Source organism: Takifugu flavidus, chromosome 5, assembly GCF_003711565.1.
Source record: "Takifugu flavidus isolate HTHZ2018 chromosome 5, ASM371156v2, whole genome shotgun sequence".
NCBI lineage: Eukaryota > Metazoa > Chordata > Actinopteri > Tetraodontiformes > Tetraodontidae > Takifugu > Takifugu flavidus.
This window is the reverse complement of record NC_079524.1, coordinates 10,726,457-10,744,485: the sequence shown is the minus strand read 5'-3', so window position 1 is coordinate 10,744,485 and position 18,029 is coordinate 10,726,457. Positions and strand designations below refer to the sequence as shown.

At 42.4% G+C, this 18,029-nt stretch overlaps 3 protein-coding genes across 11 annotated transcripts; all 3 read left to right on the top strand.

Annotated features, from left to right (window-relative positions):
• Positions 1-402: 402 nt before the first annotated feature.
• On the top strand, positions 403-3,854 carry figla (folliculogenesis specific bHLH transcription factor). 2 transcript variants are annotated; one of them, XM_057032929.1, is made up of 6 exons: positions 408-687; positions 1,223-1,369; positions 1,445-1,534; positions 2,098-2,247; positions 3,387-3,447; positions 3,700-3,854. In XM_057032929.1, exons 1-5 carry the CDS (start codon positions 502-504, stop codon positions 3,402-3,404), a joined length of 591 nt encoding a protein of 196 aa, XP_056888909.1. In that variant the 5' UTR covers positions 408-501; the 3' UTR covers positions 3,405-3,447; positions 3,700-3,854. The 2 variants fall into 2 exon arrangements, with proteins under 2 accessions (XP_056888910.1, XP_056888909.1); XM_057032930.1 differs by lacking the exon at positions 1,445-1,534 and having other exon boundaries at positions 403-687.
• Positions 3,855-4,258: 404 nt separating this feature from the next.
• add2 (adducin 2 (beta)) lies at positions 4,259-14,550 on the top strand. 7 transcript variants are annotated; one of them, XM_057033209.1, is made up of 17 exons: positions 4,262-4,564; positions 6,808-6,931; positions 7,582-7,771; positions 7,981-8,122; positions 8,874-9,025; positions 9,105-9,185; positions 9,284-9,433; positions 9,546-9,689; positions 9,932-10,030; positions 10,252-10,428; positions 10,689-10,934; positions 11,319-11,435; positions 11,522-11,608; positions 11,693-11,819; positions 12,417-12,500; positions 13,173-13,200; positions 13,350-14,550. In XM_057033209.1, coding segments are annotated over exons 3-17 (1,782 nt in total). In that variant the 5' UTR covers positions 4,262-4,564; positions 6,808-6,931; positions 7,582-7,624; the 3' UTR covers positions 13,351-14,550. The 7 variants fall into 7 exon arrangements, with proteins under 7 accessions (XP_056889186.1, XP_056889187.1, XP_056889189.1 ...); XM_057033207.1 differs by lacking the exon at positions 13,173-13,200 and having other exon boundaries at positions 4,261-4,564; positions 6,808-6,927; XM_057033204.1 differs by lacking the exon at positions 13,173-13,200.
• Positions 14,551-14,733: 183 nt separating this feature from the next.
• snrnp27 (small nuclear ribonucleoprotein 27 (U4/U6.U5)) lies at positions 14,734-17,829 on the top strand. Of its 2 annotated transcripts, XM_057033213.1 has the most exons (7): positions 14,734-14,809; positions 14,890-14,950; positions 15,997-16,123; positions 16,380-16,492; positions 16,568-16,647; positions 17,139-17,203; positions 17,562-17,829. In XM_057033213.1, the coding sequence occupies exons 2-7, from the start codon at positions 14,914-14,916 to the stop codon at positions 17,614-17,616; spliced, it is 477 nt and encodes a 158-aa protein (XP_056889193.1). In that variant the 5' UTR covers positions 14,734-14,809; positions 14,890-14,913; the 3' UTR covers positions 17,617-17,829. The 2 variants fall into 2 exon arrangements, with proteins under 2 accessions (XP_056889193.1, XP_056889192.1); XM_057033212.1 differs by having other exon boundaries at positions 14,741-14,950.
• Positions 17,830-18,029: the final 200 nt, after the last annotated feature.

Here is an 18,029-nt window from a genome sequence, read left to right as displayed (position 1 = left end):
TCTGCGAGGGAGTTCTTAGCCATGTCCATTTGGATTGTGCATATTTTTTGTCAAGTTAAAGCAGAAAAGGTCTCTGCCTTTGAGTCGGTACATTTCATAAGCATTCCTATTTCTTCTGCGACCAAGGGCAAAGGCTTTCATGAAATGTCTCTCCCTCTCTCTCCAAAAGCAGGGGCATCTATACCAACTCCATAATATAAACTTTCAGAAACTGTCGGACAGTCACTGAACATAGAAATATGGTGCAGTAAAGAGTGCAAAAGTGTACTAAAAATTTTCCATTTGGGAAAAAAAGTCACTTTGGGCACTTGTCATTTCACCTTTCGGCTTCCTTATCAAATCTAAACTAATAGAGCTTATTTTTTTTGTCTTTAACCGGCAGCTGGGAGCCCGGGGCCCTAATTAAACACGCAGCAGTCCAGGTGTGAACACCGCGCTCCACGTCTGCGACACAAACTATGAGTCGGCTCCGCCGGCCGGGTACCGCGCCGAGCCGCCAATATGAAGGTGCCACGGGAAGAATTAATGAGCGACATTTTGAAGCGCCTGACCGGCGAATCTGCTCTCCCCGTCTACAGCAACGTGGAGAAGTTCCGGCGGGGGAAGGACGGCTCGTACTATGTGGCCGAAGACTTCACTGAAACTGTGAAAAAGCGAGAGCTGGTCAACGCCAAAGAGCGGATGAGAGTAAGAAACAGATGAATGTGACATCTTGGACCGACAAATGCTAGTTAGCGTGTGGCTAACTCACCTCCTTTACTCAGTTCAAACGAAGGGTAACTCAATCTCCATTCAGCAGAATATATAATAGAAAGATTGGTGGGAAAAATATGAAACACTGAAGAAATGGTGACTTTATAAATATAGACGTGCACGTGTAAATTTGTATTGCGTCATGGCTTTTATTGCTAATGTGGCGCTTCCGGTTTTTGGTTGGGGCAATTGGGAATTCCTAAAAGTCAGGGAAAAGGCGTCCAGTTCCTTAATAGCATACCAACCATAAATAATTTTGTTTTTAAATTTGTGTTTCTAGTGGCATTAACATCAGTTGTTTGTACTCTGCAGTTATCTATTTCAATTCGAGCAATAAAGGGTATGCTTTTGAGAATAAAATAACACTCTGAACTGGGCCACAACGCTTCAGACTGGAGCAATTTACACCCAGTGATAACCTGTGAGATGTACCACGTGCGTCTGTAAATCATCGGCATCTCCCCTGCAGATCAGGAATTTGAACACCATGTTCTCCCGCTTGAAGCGCATGGTACCACTGATGAGACCAGACCGAAAGCCCAGCAAAGTGGACACCCTGAAAGCTGCAGCTGAATACATCCGTTTACTCCTGGCAGTCTTAAAGGACACCAGCAGCGTGCGTGCGGCTCTCAACAGCCTTACATTGCATTACGTTTATCAACTTCTTAACCTGCTCCCCCCCCCCCCTTAGGAAGATAGTAGCAGCACTGATTTTTTGAAGAATGCAATCACTTGTGGTCAGGCTGAAGCTTTGTGCAACGACCTTTGGCAAGTGGATGACGTGAGTCGTGTGTGTGTGTTTATTGCTTTTGATTGGCCTGTGAGAAATAAACATGGTGACTATATATCACAAGTGCTTTACACGTCAAAACCGCTGTCAGCTACCTGATTTTTGTATTGCGCATTTACGAACAGAGTCTTCATGGAGTCATTATATCCTATTCATGTTTGATTGAATGCTCAGCTGTTGGTGAGAAATTGTTCTGTACAATTTTCATCTCCATGGTGTCTTTTCTGATATGGAGAAATGCCCAAGTACTATGCACATTTTCCTGATGCTCTTTGTAGAGGTTTCCAGGGTTTACAAGATGGGGGATGCACCTGCTGTATTTTCCCTGGATTTTATGCAAGTTAGCTTGGATAGAGTGGGGTGCAAATGGCTTTGCTGTAGCGTATTGTTCAACATTTAGTATCTCATTTACATCATAGGTCAGTTTTGTACCATTTTAAAAAATGACTTTGTACACTTTCAAGTCATTCCGTATATCTAATGTGCAGTCTCAACTGTAAATCAGGTTGGTTTGTGAAGATTTTTTTCTTTTTTCCCTACCTGAATGAGGACAGTTGAATATATCAGACGAGCACCTGGGAGATGGCTTCGTATCACCTTCAGAACCAATTAAAGATGATGGAGATATGACCAGACTAGTGCTGCAACACTGTGTGATGCCCACATACCAGTTCTTCATTCAGGTGCAACCTGATCAAGCTACGGTAATTGATACCTATCAAACTGTTGTCTTTGTGCTAAAGCAACAACCTTATGGAGGAGAGGGGGAAAAAATGTATTTTCCCACACATTTCACGAAGGTTAGCCTTGGTTCAACAGTCTGTTCTTAGCTAACCTCTCTGATCATTGCATGCGTTATCAGCTCATTAAGTATCCTTGGTTTTCTTGTGAATTACTGCTGTAATATTGAGTTTTAAATGGCTTGAGAAAGGATAATGGTATATTTAAGCCCAAATATTTAAACAAATGTGACAATTTGAATCATTTTCTGTTGATGGGTTAATGCAAACACACAGCGTGTTTATAACCACCCTGCCATTTCTTCCCTGTGAAATACCATTTTTATTGTCTCTGGGATTATTTTTTTTTTTAAATGTTATGGCTTCCACTCTCAATTATAGTAATTTTAGTTGATAAGCAAAGTGAGTGCAAAATCAGACCTTTGTAGAGATAAATATATTCCATTGAATAGAAATCGGGCAGCCTCCATTTTTTTGACACTCTTGGAACAATAGCTCGTCAGGAGGGGTAACTGCATACAATTATCTGACAGAATTAGATTATGATTGCAACTGCAATCAGGACTTCATCGCTCTTCCATGGACCTACATCTCAGGCACTCAGCCTGAGGGAAGCGTTTATCTAATTGAACAATTCAGCTGTCGTTATGGCATTATGGTTTTTACAGATCTGGCTTTAAATTTAAATGATTGAAGTCATTAAATGCTATATTTTAAGACCTTGTGCAGAAATAAAGAAGTTGTTTTATGAAAAATGATTAAATACAGTACAAATCGAGTTTAGGTACACTTGAGGCATCTGTTTTTTCCAGTTTAGAAAAGTTTGTTTGTTGCAAAAATGTCTTGTTTTCATCCCTACCTCATATTTATTCTAAAAACAAAATCATATTCCACTTGAATTTCCATCTTATTTCCAGCAATTTAGTTTGTTTTTTTTTGTGTGATGTGTCAGTGATCAATTATTTAGTGCTTTTTTGTTAGGACATCAAAAATCAACCCCTAGAGCTTAAAAACTGATCAGTCATTGACTTTAATTTTACATGCATTGGTTTTTTTTTTTTTTTTTCCCTCCTAATAAAACGTTTCAAAAATCATTACTACAGATTTCTCAACCCATCTGACTAAATGTTAGAAGATGTGGCGAAAGTCCTGAAGACCTGTCAGGTAGGTGTAATTGCAGCCATTAATGAAATTACTTTTGAATGAGTTATGCTCTCCAGGTTAATTTCTTCTTAATATAACAGTTCTCTTTATTATCTTTAGCTCTACACGGTAATTGCTCTTTATGTTGACCCTAACCTCCACTCTCACCTCTTCTTTAATTTAGAATTATAGGGCAGCGCCCCCTTCTGGCTGAATATTTAATCACGCATTAAAAGTTTTGATCTTATTGTACTGCTTTCTGATTGTTTTCAGGGGCTGGTGCTTCCACTGAAGTTTTTTTCTTTTCATGAAAGTGTAAATGTTATGTGCAATTTTAATTGAGGGTTTGAACTCTTTCAGAGAACACTTTCATTTTTGTTTTACAAAGTCTAACCTTGGTCAAAATAAAAGGACAATTTCTGTTAGTACTTTATTATTGGAATGAGTCTTAATTCTTTCTTTCGCCTTTTTATTTTTCCTTTTCCGTATAATATGGAAGACGTTAAGGCATGCCTAGTTAAAGCACGTCGGAGAACATTTTACACAAAATAAAATTTTGACGCAAAGTGGAATTTATCATAATCCACAACACACACAGTAGAAACAATTTCGGAGTTTTTGATACTACAAAGTACGCGAGACCAAATATTGTCTTTTTTGGTGAATGTGCTGAAGCAGCTGGTAATAATATTCAAATTTCAAATGGGATTTTTATTTAGGGGGCTATCGTTGCTGTTCGATCTTTGAACAGCAGGTGGCGCCAGTCGTCTTAACAGATTCCTGACCCTCTTTTTTTTTTTTCCCTTTTTTTTCCCTTTTTTTTTTTGTAACTCAAATCATCAGCTGAGCTTTACGGACAACTTTATTACAATAATCGAGGTGTTCTTTAGGGGCCCAGACTAATGGTTTCCCAGGCGGGAGCCGCTGGCTGCCAGAGCAGGGACAGGCGTGGCAGTGGGCTGGTCCAGCCGCTGTGCGCGATGAAAAACATCAGGCTCCTTTGGCCCGCTGTCATCTAAGGACCTGAAATAACGCTTCCCCGCCTGTTTCTAGTGATTACCCCCTTATTTTTCATTGTGAGGACGACTGTGGGTGTGCCGCACCCACGCAGAAGACGCGGCCCTGAAGATGCTCTGAGGTGAGTTTGTGTTTACTTCAGCAAGGTTATGATGGCGAAATGGCCGTGCGCAGTGCAGGGTGCATCCCTGACGCCTCCGTGCACACTTCTACATTTAAGTCTTTTGTTTCATATTGATTCGATTACAATCGCACCGCTCACTCTCCTAGTTGCACGGAGCTATTTTTTTATTTTAAATCGTGCATTTATTTGTGGGTTTACAGGCTGATCTTAATTCTCGTTTGTCAGCTTTCCGGCGGTGGCTTTTGTTGTTCCTTTGGCGGGGGGTGCGGGGTGACACTGCGGGTTGGGATGGCGTTTCAACCATTTCAAATCTGATGCGGTTTTTTTGCAAGGGTTTGCACACAAAGGAGAGTCGTGCATTGTCGTGTGGCTGCGCGGCCTCTGCAGTTCTGCTGGTGGCCATTAGCCGATCCTCGGCTGGTGCTGAGGCTGCGGCGCGTGCCAGTGTTGCTAGGCAGCCATGAGGTCCCTCACAGAAGGATGCTGCCAGGCCAAGAGTCGGTCTGGTTTATGCACGTATGGAATACAATTTTTGCCAATGTGAGGCTTTATGTCAAAATTTCGACCCACTATTTTAACTGCTCATTATGAAAAGGTACCAAACCAAAATATACTTGTTTTATTTTTAGATGTATAAGCTTCAGTATGTTAAAACATTGGGGAAATTTTGATATGGCATGACATTTTGAGAAAGTTTGAATTTTAATAGTTTTAATGATGATGATGACCCCCTATAATGGAACCTAGGGGGTTATTTGGTTAATTTTGTTTTTCTTTTAACTTGAATCACGCTGTAATCCGAAGACGTGAACCCCTCAGCAGTCACATGACACCACGGTCAATGGGTTCATCCCGCTGGTCCTTTGGTGGCAGGGTGTGCACGTTTGTCCCGCAGTGCAGCTTTGGACATTCATCTTTTCAGTGGGTCCATGGAAGCCAGTGGAGAAGTTCATGCTAATATCTGTGAACCAGATCCACTTATTATTTTTGGCCCGATTGGCTGCACCTTCATATCATTTTGAAAACTGGCTTATTCAGGTTTGTTAGACTGAGCTATAGACACAATGAAATCTGAGATACTGAAGATCAATCCAGGGCTATTTAGGTAATTATATCCCCTGTGCTGCTGCATAGCGATGCTCACGTGTGGTTAGATTTACAGCCAGAAATCCATCTACGTATATAAAACTAAGAGTGGTATAAAGAGACAGATGGCTAAATCCTTCTTGGATTCATCAGTTTAAGACCTGCAGCCAGATCGCTGTCTGTTTAGTCATTAGGGTGCCTCCCTGGAGAGAGAGGGAGGGGGAGAGCTGCTTTTTGTCTGCTGCCTGCAGCAGCTGGACCCGCTGTAACCTCCTGGGACTAAGACAGAGGGAGTCAAATGAACTGACCTGATAGGGGCAGGAAGGACCGCTGTTAATCCCTCTGAAGTAAATCTTTAAAATGTGAGACTACAGCAAAACACCAGTTTTCCTGGAATCAGAGTGGATCATTCTCAGCCTAGAGTGACACAGAGGAGACTCAAATCTGCTTCCAACACCAGAATAATTTATAATAAATATAATAATAGAAATGCATGCCATTGTGTTGCTATTATATAATAATAACAATATGGCCGGCATGAATTGGAGTGATTAACTGTCACAGATGACATTGGACATATATATAAAATATATTAAAAAAACCTCCACAAATGCAGATTGAGTGCAGTCCTTTTGAAAAGGTGACCATAGAGACACATTTATGTCCTTCTGGAATATCTGATCTGGGGACAGTTTGACAAACTCAACCACGCGTGAAAGGTTTTTTAAAGCAGGGGATGCAACATTCCAGGGCCTTGAAATGTCTGATGCTGTTGTCCATTAAAGGTTTGGGCACATGTCAGAGGGCATGTGTGCAGCACACTGAGGTTTAACGGGCGCACATCGGATGTTACGTCAGTTTTGGGTTTGTTTTTAAAAACACTGCTGCCCCACATGATGTAAACATGATGCATTTGGAGTCTCAGCTGACGGGAGTCAGTCAGTTGGCTGGCTGTAGTACAGCACTGAGGGGGTGGTGTGTTCAGGGCCTTATCTTATGCCTGCAGCCCTCTTTATGCGTGTGTGTCTGTGTGTGTGTGTGTGTGTATCTGTGCATATAGTGTGTGCGAGAGAGAGAGACTGTTACATCTGGGGAGTGGCCATTTCTTCTCCAAAGATCCTTACAGTAACTCCAGACTCTTTCTGCCATTACAGGATTGTATCATCAGTTAACTTCCTGCCGTCTGCATGAAAGCTCTCTCTGCTAATGCTGCCGTTTCAATAGCTGTGCACTTCCGTCAGTTTGTGCCCTGAGGACTATAGCATCCTTAATGCGTGGGTAGGTTTTTACACAGCATATAGAGAAAGATTGTAGTGTCGTACACTTCTTAATTGTGAGATGATTTCATCGTATTGCTATCTTGAACTGTTGATGCACTGGGGTTAAATGTTATGGGATTCTCAGCATATTGTCCAAATTGTGCGGTGAGATGGATGTATTCGTACTAATCATAAATTTGAAGCTTCCTCAGGCTGAGGTGCATTTTAAAAATTCAGTTTCCGCTACTGGGTTGACTGAAGAACACTGTATCGACTTTTTCAGCCGGTTGAGGTTTTCTTCTCTGTGGAGAAGATTACATTGATTACACTGGTAGGCTGCATATTTGAGTTTAGTTTTCCTGAAGACATTTTATTAAATCATAACTTCTTAATCTTCATATCATTTTACCTTCATTTAAGTCTTGCCAAAACAGAAATATTTTGTTGTGTTGTTTTTCTGTTCCAAAGTATGTTTTTCAGATTAGATTTCATTATAATTTCAGCCTGTTTAACATGAAACCCTTGAGGAAGTAACCGGACCTGGTGCACAAAGCTAGAATTTAGGTTCAATTATAGCGTTCTACTTCAATTTCCTCCTTCGCCTCTAGTCGTGAGTGATGAATTTTCTTGCCTAATTCACTCACACGGTTGAACGTGTTTATCTTTTAGTTCTCTTCACCCACCTCAAGTTGCCAGACAAAAAGCTTAGACGATGAGTGCATCCTCCACTCCCAAAGGCACCCCAGTGCAACGAAGCCCCAGCGATGGCATTCCTGGGGACATCCAGTCTCCTCAGCACTCCACGCCCGGCTCTGGAGCTCAGGAAAAGAAGCGAATCTCCAGCCTCCTTCAGAGTCCGGTGAGAGGAGTGTTCACATTAATGATGCATCGGCCTGTCTGCTCTCCTACAGCACAATAAATCTGCTCTTTACAGCAATGAGCCCATGCCGAAGGTGTGAGTGAGCGAACTAATTTCATGTCTTACTTACACTTGGCCCTGTCGTCACGAGGCTCGTCAGGAGCTCTGATTCACCATTAAAGCAGAAATATGTCTGCTTTTTTGCGCAGTCCTTTCGAGAGGAGCTGGATGGGCTGATCCAGGAGCAGATGAAGAAAGGTGGGAGCTCATCCAACCTGTGGGCACTGAGACAGCTGGCCGATTTCATGGCTACACATGGATCTCCTGCAGCGCTGCCGGTCTCACCATCAAGTAAGGGCAAATGAACTCTGCATAAAGATGGACAATGAGAGATCTCTGCAAGAACAAAGTCAAGACATCAGCAAATACCTTTTTTCTATGTGTTTCCTGTTCTTTTGCTGGTGTGTTTTGTATTTAAATCATTTTGGAGCGTTCAGCCTTCCTTTTTCCAATCGATCCAGCTTTAGTGTCATTATTGGAAGCTGTCAGTTGCAGAGCTTCTTTTGTGATTGATTGTTGTATCTTCTGGAACTTGATCCCTCGGCGCCACCGCCCCGTCAGTACTGCAGATACTCCTGATATCCTTCAATATTATTCAAGAGGAGGGAGAAGAGCCTTATTTAATATTGATGACCAACCTGGTGATCTTTTAATATGACTTTAAGACATTTAACAGCATTGTTTGTCCAGTCTAAAAATACAAATTGAGTAAATAAATATGCTTCTCACACTTATGCCTGGATCGATTTTCCCTTCCAGAACTGCGCCTACAACTGAATAACAATTAATTACAAGTAAACATCTAGACACCTTTTAAAACTTCCTTTCGTGTTGCTTCTCAGTCAGACTGAGTATTGACATTTTTATTAGTTCTGCAATTTATCACCAGAAATGACTAATTAGCTGCTAGTAGACCTCCAGAAGACCTTGATCTTTAGTCTGAAATTAGCTTTGTCTGTTCTGCTCTGTATTTACCTAAGGTTCATGTTTCAGGAGGTGTTTATCATCTGTGTCTGTCTGGTTTCCTGCCTCTCTTCTGCAGACATGATGATGGTGACCCCCATCAACGATCTTCACGGCTGGGAGCCTGGTAGCATGGTGAAGGGGGAACGGCTGATGCGCTGTAAGCTAGCCAGCGTCCATCGCCTCTTCGACCTCTTCGGCTGGGCTCAGATCGGCCACACCTGTCTGACCGTGAGTCCTGCTCAGCTTTCGCAAAAGTACCCCAGAATGTTGAATTTGTGTTGAATCTTTTTGTCTTCCTCTCTGTTAGCTTCGAGTTAATAAAGAGCAGGAACACTTCTTGGTGCTACCAGATGGATTGGCTTACAGTGAGGCAACTGGATCCAGTCTGGTGAGTAAAACTAATCCCTGTGAGGTTGAAGGTTTTACATTATAAATCGCAGGGGTGTTGCGTAACCACAAACTCTTGACTCTGTGTCCTCCATCCAGGTGAAAGTGAACATCCTTGGCGAGGTGGTGGAGAAGGGCAGCGCCAACCTGAGCGTAGATGTAGAGAAGTTCAGTCTTCACTCAGCCATCTATTCAGCACGCCCAGACGTTCGATGCCTGCTTCACGTCCACACGCCCTCCTCGGCCGCGGTGGGTGAAGGCTGACGTTGGAGATGCTGTGACAGCAACACATGTCGCATCATTGCTGATGATCAGTCGCTTGTAACATCTCCTTGACCCTTCTGCCGCCACTTCTCCCCAGGTCTCAGCTATGAAGTGCGGGCTACTGCCTCTCTCGCACGAGGCTTTGCTGGTTGGTGATGTGGCGTACTATGACTATAATGGAGCCATGGAGGAGGAGGAGGAGCGAGTGGAGCTACAGAAGAGCCTTGGGCCAACATGCAAGGTCAGCACGCCACCAGAGTAAAGGCTATTGATATTTTTGCCCCTGTTGCTTGCTCACAGTTCCACCTCCTGCTTCCACATGGGTCATTTCAGCTTTATGACTAATAGAAGAATGGAGGTGATGCGGTCTGACACGGATTAATTATTGAAGCTGTTGCAGCTCTTTGTGCTGTCTCATTTCACTGTGGTAGAAGGAAACCAGATGAAATGGGCTTTTTATTCAACGTGAATATCGATGTCTAGGTCCTGGTGCTGAGAAATCATGGTATAGTGGCTCTGGGAGAGTCTGTGGAGGAGGCTTTCTACACCATCTACCACATTCAAGCTGCCTGCCAGATCCAGGTAACTCGCACACGCTGGAAGTTGACTAATGTTATTGAAAAGTGCTGCCACAGCTTGTGTGTGGGAACGTGGCGCGTACAGTTTTTTATTTTTTTATCTAAGCTGTTGTTTTTCTGTTGACTGCATTGCTGTGAAGCAGCCTGCTGCGGCAGTGTTGGCAGTGGCTGGAAGCTGAGAAAAGAAGAGACTGAGAAACTGCTTTTATTGTTTTTGTTGTAAAGGTCTCAGCTTTGTGCAGCGCTGGTGGTGAACACAATCTAATTCTGCTGGACCGCTCCATCCATAAACCCAACCCGATTGGCACTGTAGGCCGGGCTGGCTCCACCTTTGGCCCCCTGCACAAGAGCCGCGTTGGGGAGCAAGAGTTTGAAGCCCTGATGAGAACTCTGGATAACCTGGTGAGTGACAGAAACACAAATGGAACTCAAAGTTGGGAATGAACAGAGCAAGCGCTGAGCTAATTCTGCCTACACACAGTTTTGCTCGCCATCCATAGCTGATGGCAGTCATAATGACGGCGTAAGAGCTTTGCTGTGGTTTGCAAATTGAAGGCTTTTAATGTAAAAGAGTTAGACGAAATGTGCTGTTTGCGTCAGCAGTAAATAAACTACTGCGTACTGTTCACACCCTTGGAAACTTTTCTGCCGTTTTACCCCAGGGCTATCGTACAGGCTACGCCTACCGCTTCCCCCTGCTCCTGGAGCGATCGCGAACACGGCGAGACGTGGAGCTGCCCGCTACAGCCACGGCCTTTCACAAATTTGATGATGATGGTGTTCACCCAGCTCTGAGGCAGCATCCCTTTGCCCAGCGGCAGCAGCAGGAGAGGACCCGCTGGCTCAACACTCCCAACACCTATCAAAAAGTCAACCAGGAGCAAGCGAGCCCAGGACACCGCTCCACTGTGAGCAACATTTGATGATAAGTTGTCCACCATGGCAACCTGAATATATAGCCTTGAACAGATTATTTGGTGATGTGGACAATTTCCACATCCTTATTTTAAGAAAGTGCACAAAGGGTCATCAGTTAACATTTAAAAGGACCACAGCATCCTCGCCCCTGAAGCTAATCCCAGCTAACAGTAACTCTCTCTTCCTCTCCTTTCCACCCATCTGCATTGCAGTTTAACGGTGCTTGCACTATCGCGGCACGTACCGCCCTCTACTGGAAAAGAGTTGCCCAAGATTAATGATTGGATAGATGGCATAGAATTCTATATTCTGTTCTTAATAGTCTTCAAGGCTGCGATATCACACATAATTTATGTTGGGTTTATTCTTTACAGTGGTTGAAAACTGAAGAGTTGACACAAGCAGGCAGCACAGCCATCAAGATAGAAAATCCAAACCAGTTTGTGCCTCTTTTCACTAACCCCCAAGAAGTGATTGAGACACGGAACAAGGTCATTTTTATTTTATTGCTGTTAGCCTTGTATAAAATGCCTTATTTACCCAGCAGCTAACTGAAAACTGTTGTTTTGGTCCTCAGATCCGACAGCAGAATCGTCAGGACATGAAGACGGCAGGACCCCAGTCTCAAGTCCTCGCCAGCGTTTTAACTGGTGACAGTCCTCCGGTAAACTGCAGTCTAGCCTGTAGCCACTCGGTTCTCTCATCTGAGCTGCAGGGATTTAAAAGAAAATCTGATTCTGTCCCCCAGTCTCCAGTCAGTCCACCTAAAGTTCCAGCAGAACCAGAGCCTCCAAACCCCTTTAACCAACTGACAGACCAGGAGCTGGAGGAGTACCGCAAGGAGGTGCAGAGAAAACAGGATGGAGGCTCCATCGGTAGGATTGTTTGACTTCACTTCTTGCCTCACCCAGCTACAATATCTCTGTCACAGAAATATCCCAAAATTTCAGAACTCATCATCTGTTAACTACACGTTTACCAGAGGATGGTTGAACCACCAGTACACCACTAGGAGATGACTGACGCAAGACTTTTTAGACATAAGCAAGCTTTGACATTGTGGGTAGAATGAAGATACCAAACCAACCACTTTGACTAGTAAACAGCTGCAGAGTGTGTAGACCATACATTTTTCTAGGATCTGCAGCAGCTTGCTAAAGCTAAAAGGAAAGTTGTTGCATAGCAAATTTCATGTTACTATTTGAAATATTTTATATAGATGATGATCAATAATCATGATGTAATCACCACTTCATGCTCACATCCTTCATACTATCGCTAAGTGATCTGTAGCATTTTAAATCCTAATGAAGGCTAACTGTGATTGGTGATACTGGAGTCGAGCTATGCAGCATGCAGAAGACACACACACACACACACACATACATATTTGTCCTAACTGTGTCCACTTTCACCCCACATATCTAACTCCTTCACACCCTCACTGTGTCTCTGCTTGTTTGTACAAATAGGGGAGGAGGTGGGAAATGACAAGGATTCCCCACCCACTGCCTCCCCGACAAAGAGCCCCACACCCAGTCAACCCCCTCTCCCAGGTGAGGCTGAGCAGAGAGCCTGCCCTGCTTGCCTTGCATCCTGTATATAGGAAACAAGCATCCTGCCCCATCTTACGTCGACTCCTGTCCGACCTCTTTGTTGTGCATGTTTATTAATGTGTCTGTATCATTGTTCAAACCACAATCAAGTATTTGTTAAGTAACAAGAGGATTCAGAAAATTGTCATCTGCCCACCTTTAGTAACATGACAAATTCAAATACTGTTCATGAATTCTATGGTGGGTGTTAAATGACATAAATAATAATGGACAATATGGTTGATAAACACATACTGATAACACCGAGTATCACTGATGTGTTCAATACTGATAACTTATGATGTCCTGGAGCCAGATCGAGGGCCACCAATACAATCTGTGCTGAACTGATCTATGCTGTACTGCTCAGTGGTGTGCAGATTCATTGACGACACTTTAGAAACATAAAGTGTCTCTAAATTAATCCAAATAGTACCTACAAAATAACTTTTGTAGCTTCTATTGCCGATTTAATTGATTTTATTATAAAAATAGGGAGGTAACAATGCTTAGTTGGAGAATCTTTTCCTTCTCTGATTTTCATCCATCTGTCCCTGCAGTTACTTCATCTCTTGTGTTTTCTCCTTCTGTATCTGTCTGTCCTTTTCTGTGTCATTCCATACTGATTCATAGGGCGCACTGCTTTGGTCTTGTCTCACTAGTAAGTACAGAGAAACTGACCGATAACGACTCATTACGCAAGCATGTTCATCTGAAGCGCCATTTAGCTGTGTAGCTCCAACATCCTCAAAGTTCTTTATCTGGTTGCTAATTATATATTTGTTTGTTTTATATTTTTTTCTGGAGCAGAAGAGTCTAAGACCACCTCTACAGTCATCCAGAATGGAAGTGAGGAGGATAAACAGACAACAGATGAGTTGGAGAAAGGCATGAAGGCCCTGACCACTAATGACACCACCTCTACGCCTGCTTCCCCACCGGCCAAACCACCAGGTGGCACCCCAGAAGGTTCCCCATCCAAGTCTCCATCCAAGAAGAAGAAAAAATTCAAGCCGCCTTCATTCCTGAAAAAGAGCAAGAAGCAGAAGGAGAAGATGGAGACCTGAGGTGCTCGGACACTCCTGACCTTGGTGAAATACTGCTGTGAAATGTTTTTGTTTACAGACACGAGGTCCATCACACACCACCCAAAACTTTACTGTAACACAGGTACTCACTTGTTCGACGCTTTATTAAAAGTATTTTCACATACTATTTGACCCAGGTCAGACACAATTAACGCACTACTTCTCACCACGCACAGCTGTGTGGCTCATGTCTTTATTTACGTCTTTACCTGCTCTTCCCTCACCAATCACAACTTGATTTATGCAGTCAGACCTTCATCATGAATGACCCGGTGCCACAGGTTAACACATTTGAAATCTGCATCCCCACAGGACATGGTGGAAATTTTAGGTTCACTTGAATTACGAATTATGCACACCTTCATGTAAAGGCACTTAGCGTATGTATATTGATATTGTAGTATGTTTGCATCTGTTCATACTCCTAGACATTCTCTAGTTTTGGTTTAATTAGCAGATAGGTGTTGCAGGTACGCCACGCGTGCACAGGTGCGGTACACGTAGAAATAAACTGATAGCTACTGAATGTGCTCTTCTGAATGAGTGAGTTTCTGTAGAGCCATTATCAACATTAATGCAGCAGGGATTCATGGAAGAGGAAAAATTTACTTGCTTGCCAGGAAATGCGCGTTGTTACTAAAGCCACTAAAATTGTTGCTTGCTGATGCAGTTTAAAACCCAGTAAATGAAGGTACCAAACATTCCACTTTTCCTTTTTCTTTCAAAGTATGTGTGCGAAATACCTCTCAACAGTTGTAACTCTTTTCTGATTAACCAGTTACAGATTTAAAAAAAAGAAAGAAAAAAAAGCTGGTGTCTGGTGTTTGCTCATGGATTTTAATTTATTTTATATTATGATTATATGTGAGTGCTGCAAAGTTACCATGTATCTGCCATTAAACGTTATGTTTGATTTCAAATCAGCTGGGCTTCTGTTATTGTCTGTGGCAGTAGAAGGTTACAAAGATTAACCTTTTAATACACCAAGGCTTCTTAAATAGTTGCCGCATAATTATTGCACCAATATTAATTTAGCAAATAAGACCTGGGAATTAGATAATAAATAATAAATAAGACGATTGGACATAAATATTTTAGTCAACGTCACTAGAGGGCGCCCTACAGCGCTCATGTGATCACCGGAAACGCAGAAGAAGTAGTTTTTCGGAGAGGCCATTACGAGTAATACATTTAAAACTATTAAGTGTCTTAAAATTGCGCCTCTGTTTGTTTGGCTTTTTTGCAATTGATATTTCATTTAGTTATAGGAAAGGAGTTTCTCTATAATGGGACGGAGTAGAAGCAGAACTCCCCCAAGACGAGGTAAGTCATTTGAAGCGGCCGGTTAGCATTAGGCTTTGTTGTTGAAGTTAGCGCCTCGAGCTCCGATAATTACGGAGTTCGTCTGCTTTACCTTGCAGAATGATACATATAAAAATGATTGGCACTTTTTAATACAGATCCTTCGCTTAACATCCATCTTCTTAAACATATTATCCCCATCCCCCAGAGTAGAAATTAGGCAAACTGATGGTTGTGCGGTAGCTAATTGTCCTAGTGTAGAGGCCTCGTTTGAGGCTAAAAACACCGGGTTCTCTGCGATATTGGCTATTCTGGATGCTGTTCTGCTGATTTATCGCTCACTCTAGTGCTAAGACTCGATGTTTGGAAAAGCCCAGTTCAGGGAAGAGTGGTGCTGTCAGTGGTGCTCACCGAAAGTGAGGTGCTGTCACGTAAACTAAGGATTTACGATCTCTATCCGTAGCATCCACGCCGGGAATGTGGATCAAATTTTAGAAATATAAGAAACGCTTTTTCTATGGAGGTATGACTTAACCCTTCCCACCGATTTATCCTCTAGGAATCCCCACACATTCTCATACTTATCAAAGTGCTGCGTATCATAATACAAAGGATCATTAGTATAAATATTTCTAAATGCATCTACAGTCTTACATACATTTTACATGGTGCAAATGAAGTACTATTTGTCAGTACTATTTCCCCAAAGTTATTTAAGTAGTATTTTTGTAGCAGACCTGCGTGATAATGATGCAATTTTATATTATCATTATACTTATGTTGACATGCTCATTCTAAATAATAATTGAATTTGTGTCATGGGCCCCAAGTCCAGATTTACTTTCAAGAAAACATGTTAAGATGAGAATAACTTAAATGTTTGTTATTGATACCTGACTGTTGGTTGGAGGCATTAAAAGTACTATGTGTAGTTTTGCGCTACAGTAAATTAGAAAAGCATCTCAATTTTGTATCAATTTCTTACAATGGCCGAGGGAACTAGTTTGACTGAGGGAACTAGTTTGACTAAGGGAACTAGTTTGGTGTAACTTTCTCTTTTGCGCCAGACCGACGGCGTTCCCGCTCAGGTTCCAGGGATCGAAGGCGAAGAGACAGGGATCGCTCTCGTTCCAGAGATCGCGACAGAGACCGACGAAGAAGTCGTTCGCGGTCTCCTCACAGGAGGCGTTCAAGGTAAGCAATGTTTTATTCGTCTAGACAATTAATTATCCATAGATGGTTGCTGTTTTTTGCAAGACCATTTTGGACTTTTTAACAATTTTGTAATTGATTTTGAAGCAGCTAATGTGTGTCATTCAAAAAAAATAATCCATGGTGTGTAAACGTTTAGGCCTAATCAGCTAATTCTAAGATATACCTAAAGTTGTGATAGTGCTCTCATTAGTCACAGTTAACCCGTCCTGTAGCCATCTTTGTGTTCCCTCTGCAGGTCTCCGAGACGTCACCGCTCCTCCTCCAACTCACCTGGAAGGCAGAAAGACAGGCGTGAAGATGATCGCAAGGACGCTAAAGAAAAGGCGGCCAAGCCCATTCAGATCTCAGGTGTGAACTGAATAATTACTCTCCTGGAGTGTGTGTCTAATTTTGGTGGTAACTGTTTTCATCTGCTTTCCATAGCTGAGGACATGGACGGCAAAACAGAAGAGGAGATCGAGATGATGAAATGTATGGGGTTCTCAGGCTTCAACACGACCAAGGTGAAATAAAAGTGTGCGCTATGGTATTTGGCCACGGGGTGGCGCTGTTCGCCACAAGAGAATTTTATTACGAGAAGGTCGGCTTTATGTGTGGGTTTACTCTGCTAAAATAGTTCCATCTTTATGTTGTTGAGTAATCAGCTGGGTATGTTTGACAGTCAAATAATACACGCATGTCAGGCCTAAGGAAGTTTAGCTGGATGTGATGAAAGTTCGACTTAATGGTTTAATTGGTACATTATAGTGGATGACAGCAGTTTATCATTTATTTATCCCACATAAATACGGAGCGCTCTTCATGTATTTATGTGTGTGGATATAATAAATGCTTCCTACAGCAGATGTGCATAAAGTGTTTTTTATAATCTTTTCAAATAACCTATTGACTTTGCAATTGTATATATTACAGGTAGAAAAGGATCTTATCATTTGTTTGCTCTCTTTAATCTGAAGTGTGTCATTTGCATGCATTTATTCTTTTTTTTCAACAGGGCAGGAAAACAGACGGAGCAGTAAATGCTTTTGCCGTCAACGTGTCCATGAAGAGGAAATACAGGTACGCCAACAAAAAAGGGAAAACATTCGCCCTTCGAGCCGGTTTGATCACCGTGGCACAAGCAGGCGATATCGTAGATGCTTCACGTGCCTTCGTTTTATCACGTGTCCTCACTGATGGAACCCCGTTTTTATTTTTTTTGGTGAGAATAGAGTTAAAAAGATGTAAACTTTTCGGGCTCCCTCGCGGCGAGCGCTCTCAGCATCAAGCACTATTGCAGCCAATCACTTCTGCAGGTGTTTCTGTGTGCTGCTTCCTGCTCTCCCATTGGTGCCTGATGATGTAATCTGCAAGTGTTGCGAGGGTAACAGTGATGTAATGTGTTTTTAAATATATATATATATATTATATTTTTTAGGCAGTACATGAACAGGAAAGGGGGATTCAACAGACCACTGGACTTCATCGCTTGATGAAGCTGATCGTGATGTCTGACAAGATTGACTTCGTCCCTTTGAGCACGGCGGTGGTTTCGCACATATGTTGTCTTTTGCTAAACATGTTGATGTAAATAGAATCCTCACTAAAAGCCGCAGCTGACTTTTAATAGGTGATCTGTTGTGGTCACAATGCATGCAGCTTCTTCTTGTTGATGTGTATTTGAAATAAAAGTGATTTTAAAAATGCTTTACAGTGCTTCCTTTTAAAAGAATATATATTTAAACAGGAAAATCGCACCTATTATGTGCAAGACCATATGCTGAGGTATGACTGATTTATGGTTTAACGGTGTCATTTACCCATATAGTTTGATCTATCGAACCATAATACTGGGCCTACATGATTTACTACAAGGATATAGATTGATGCAGTTAGTTTTATGGAA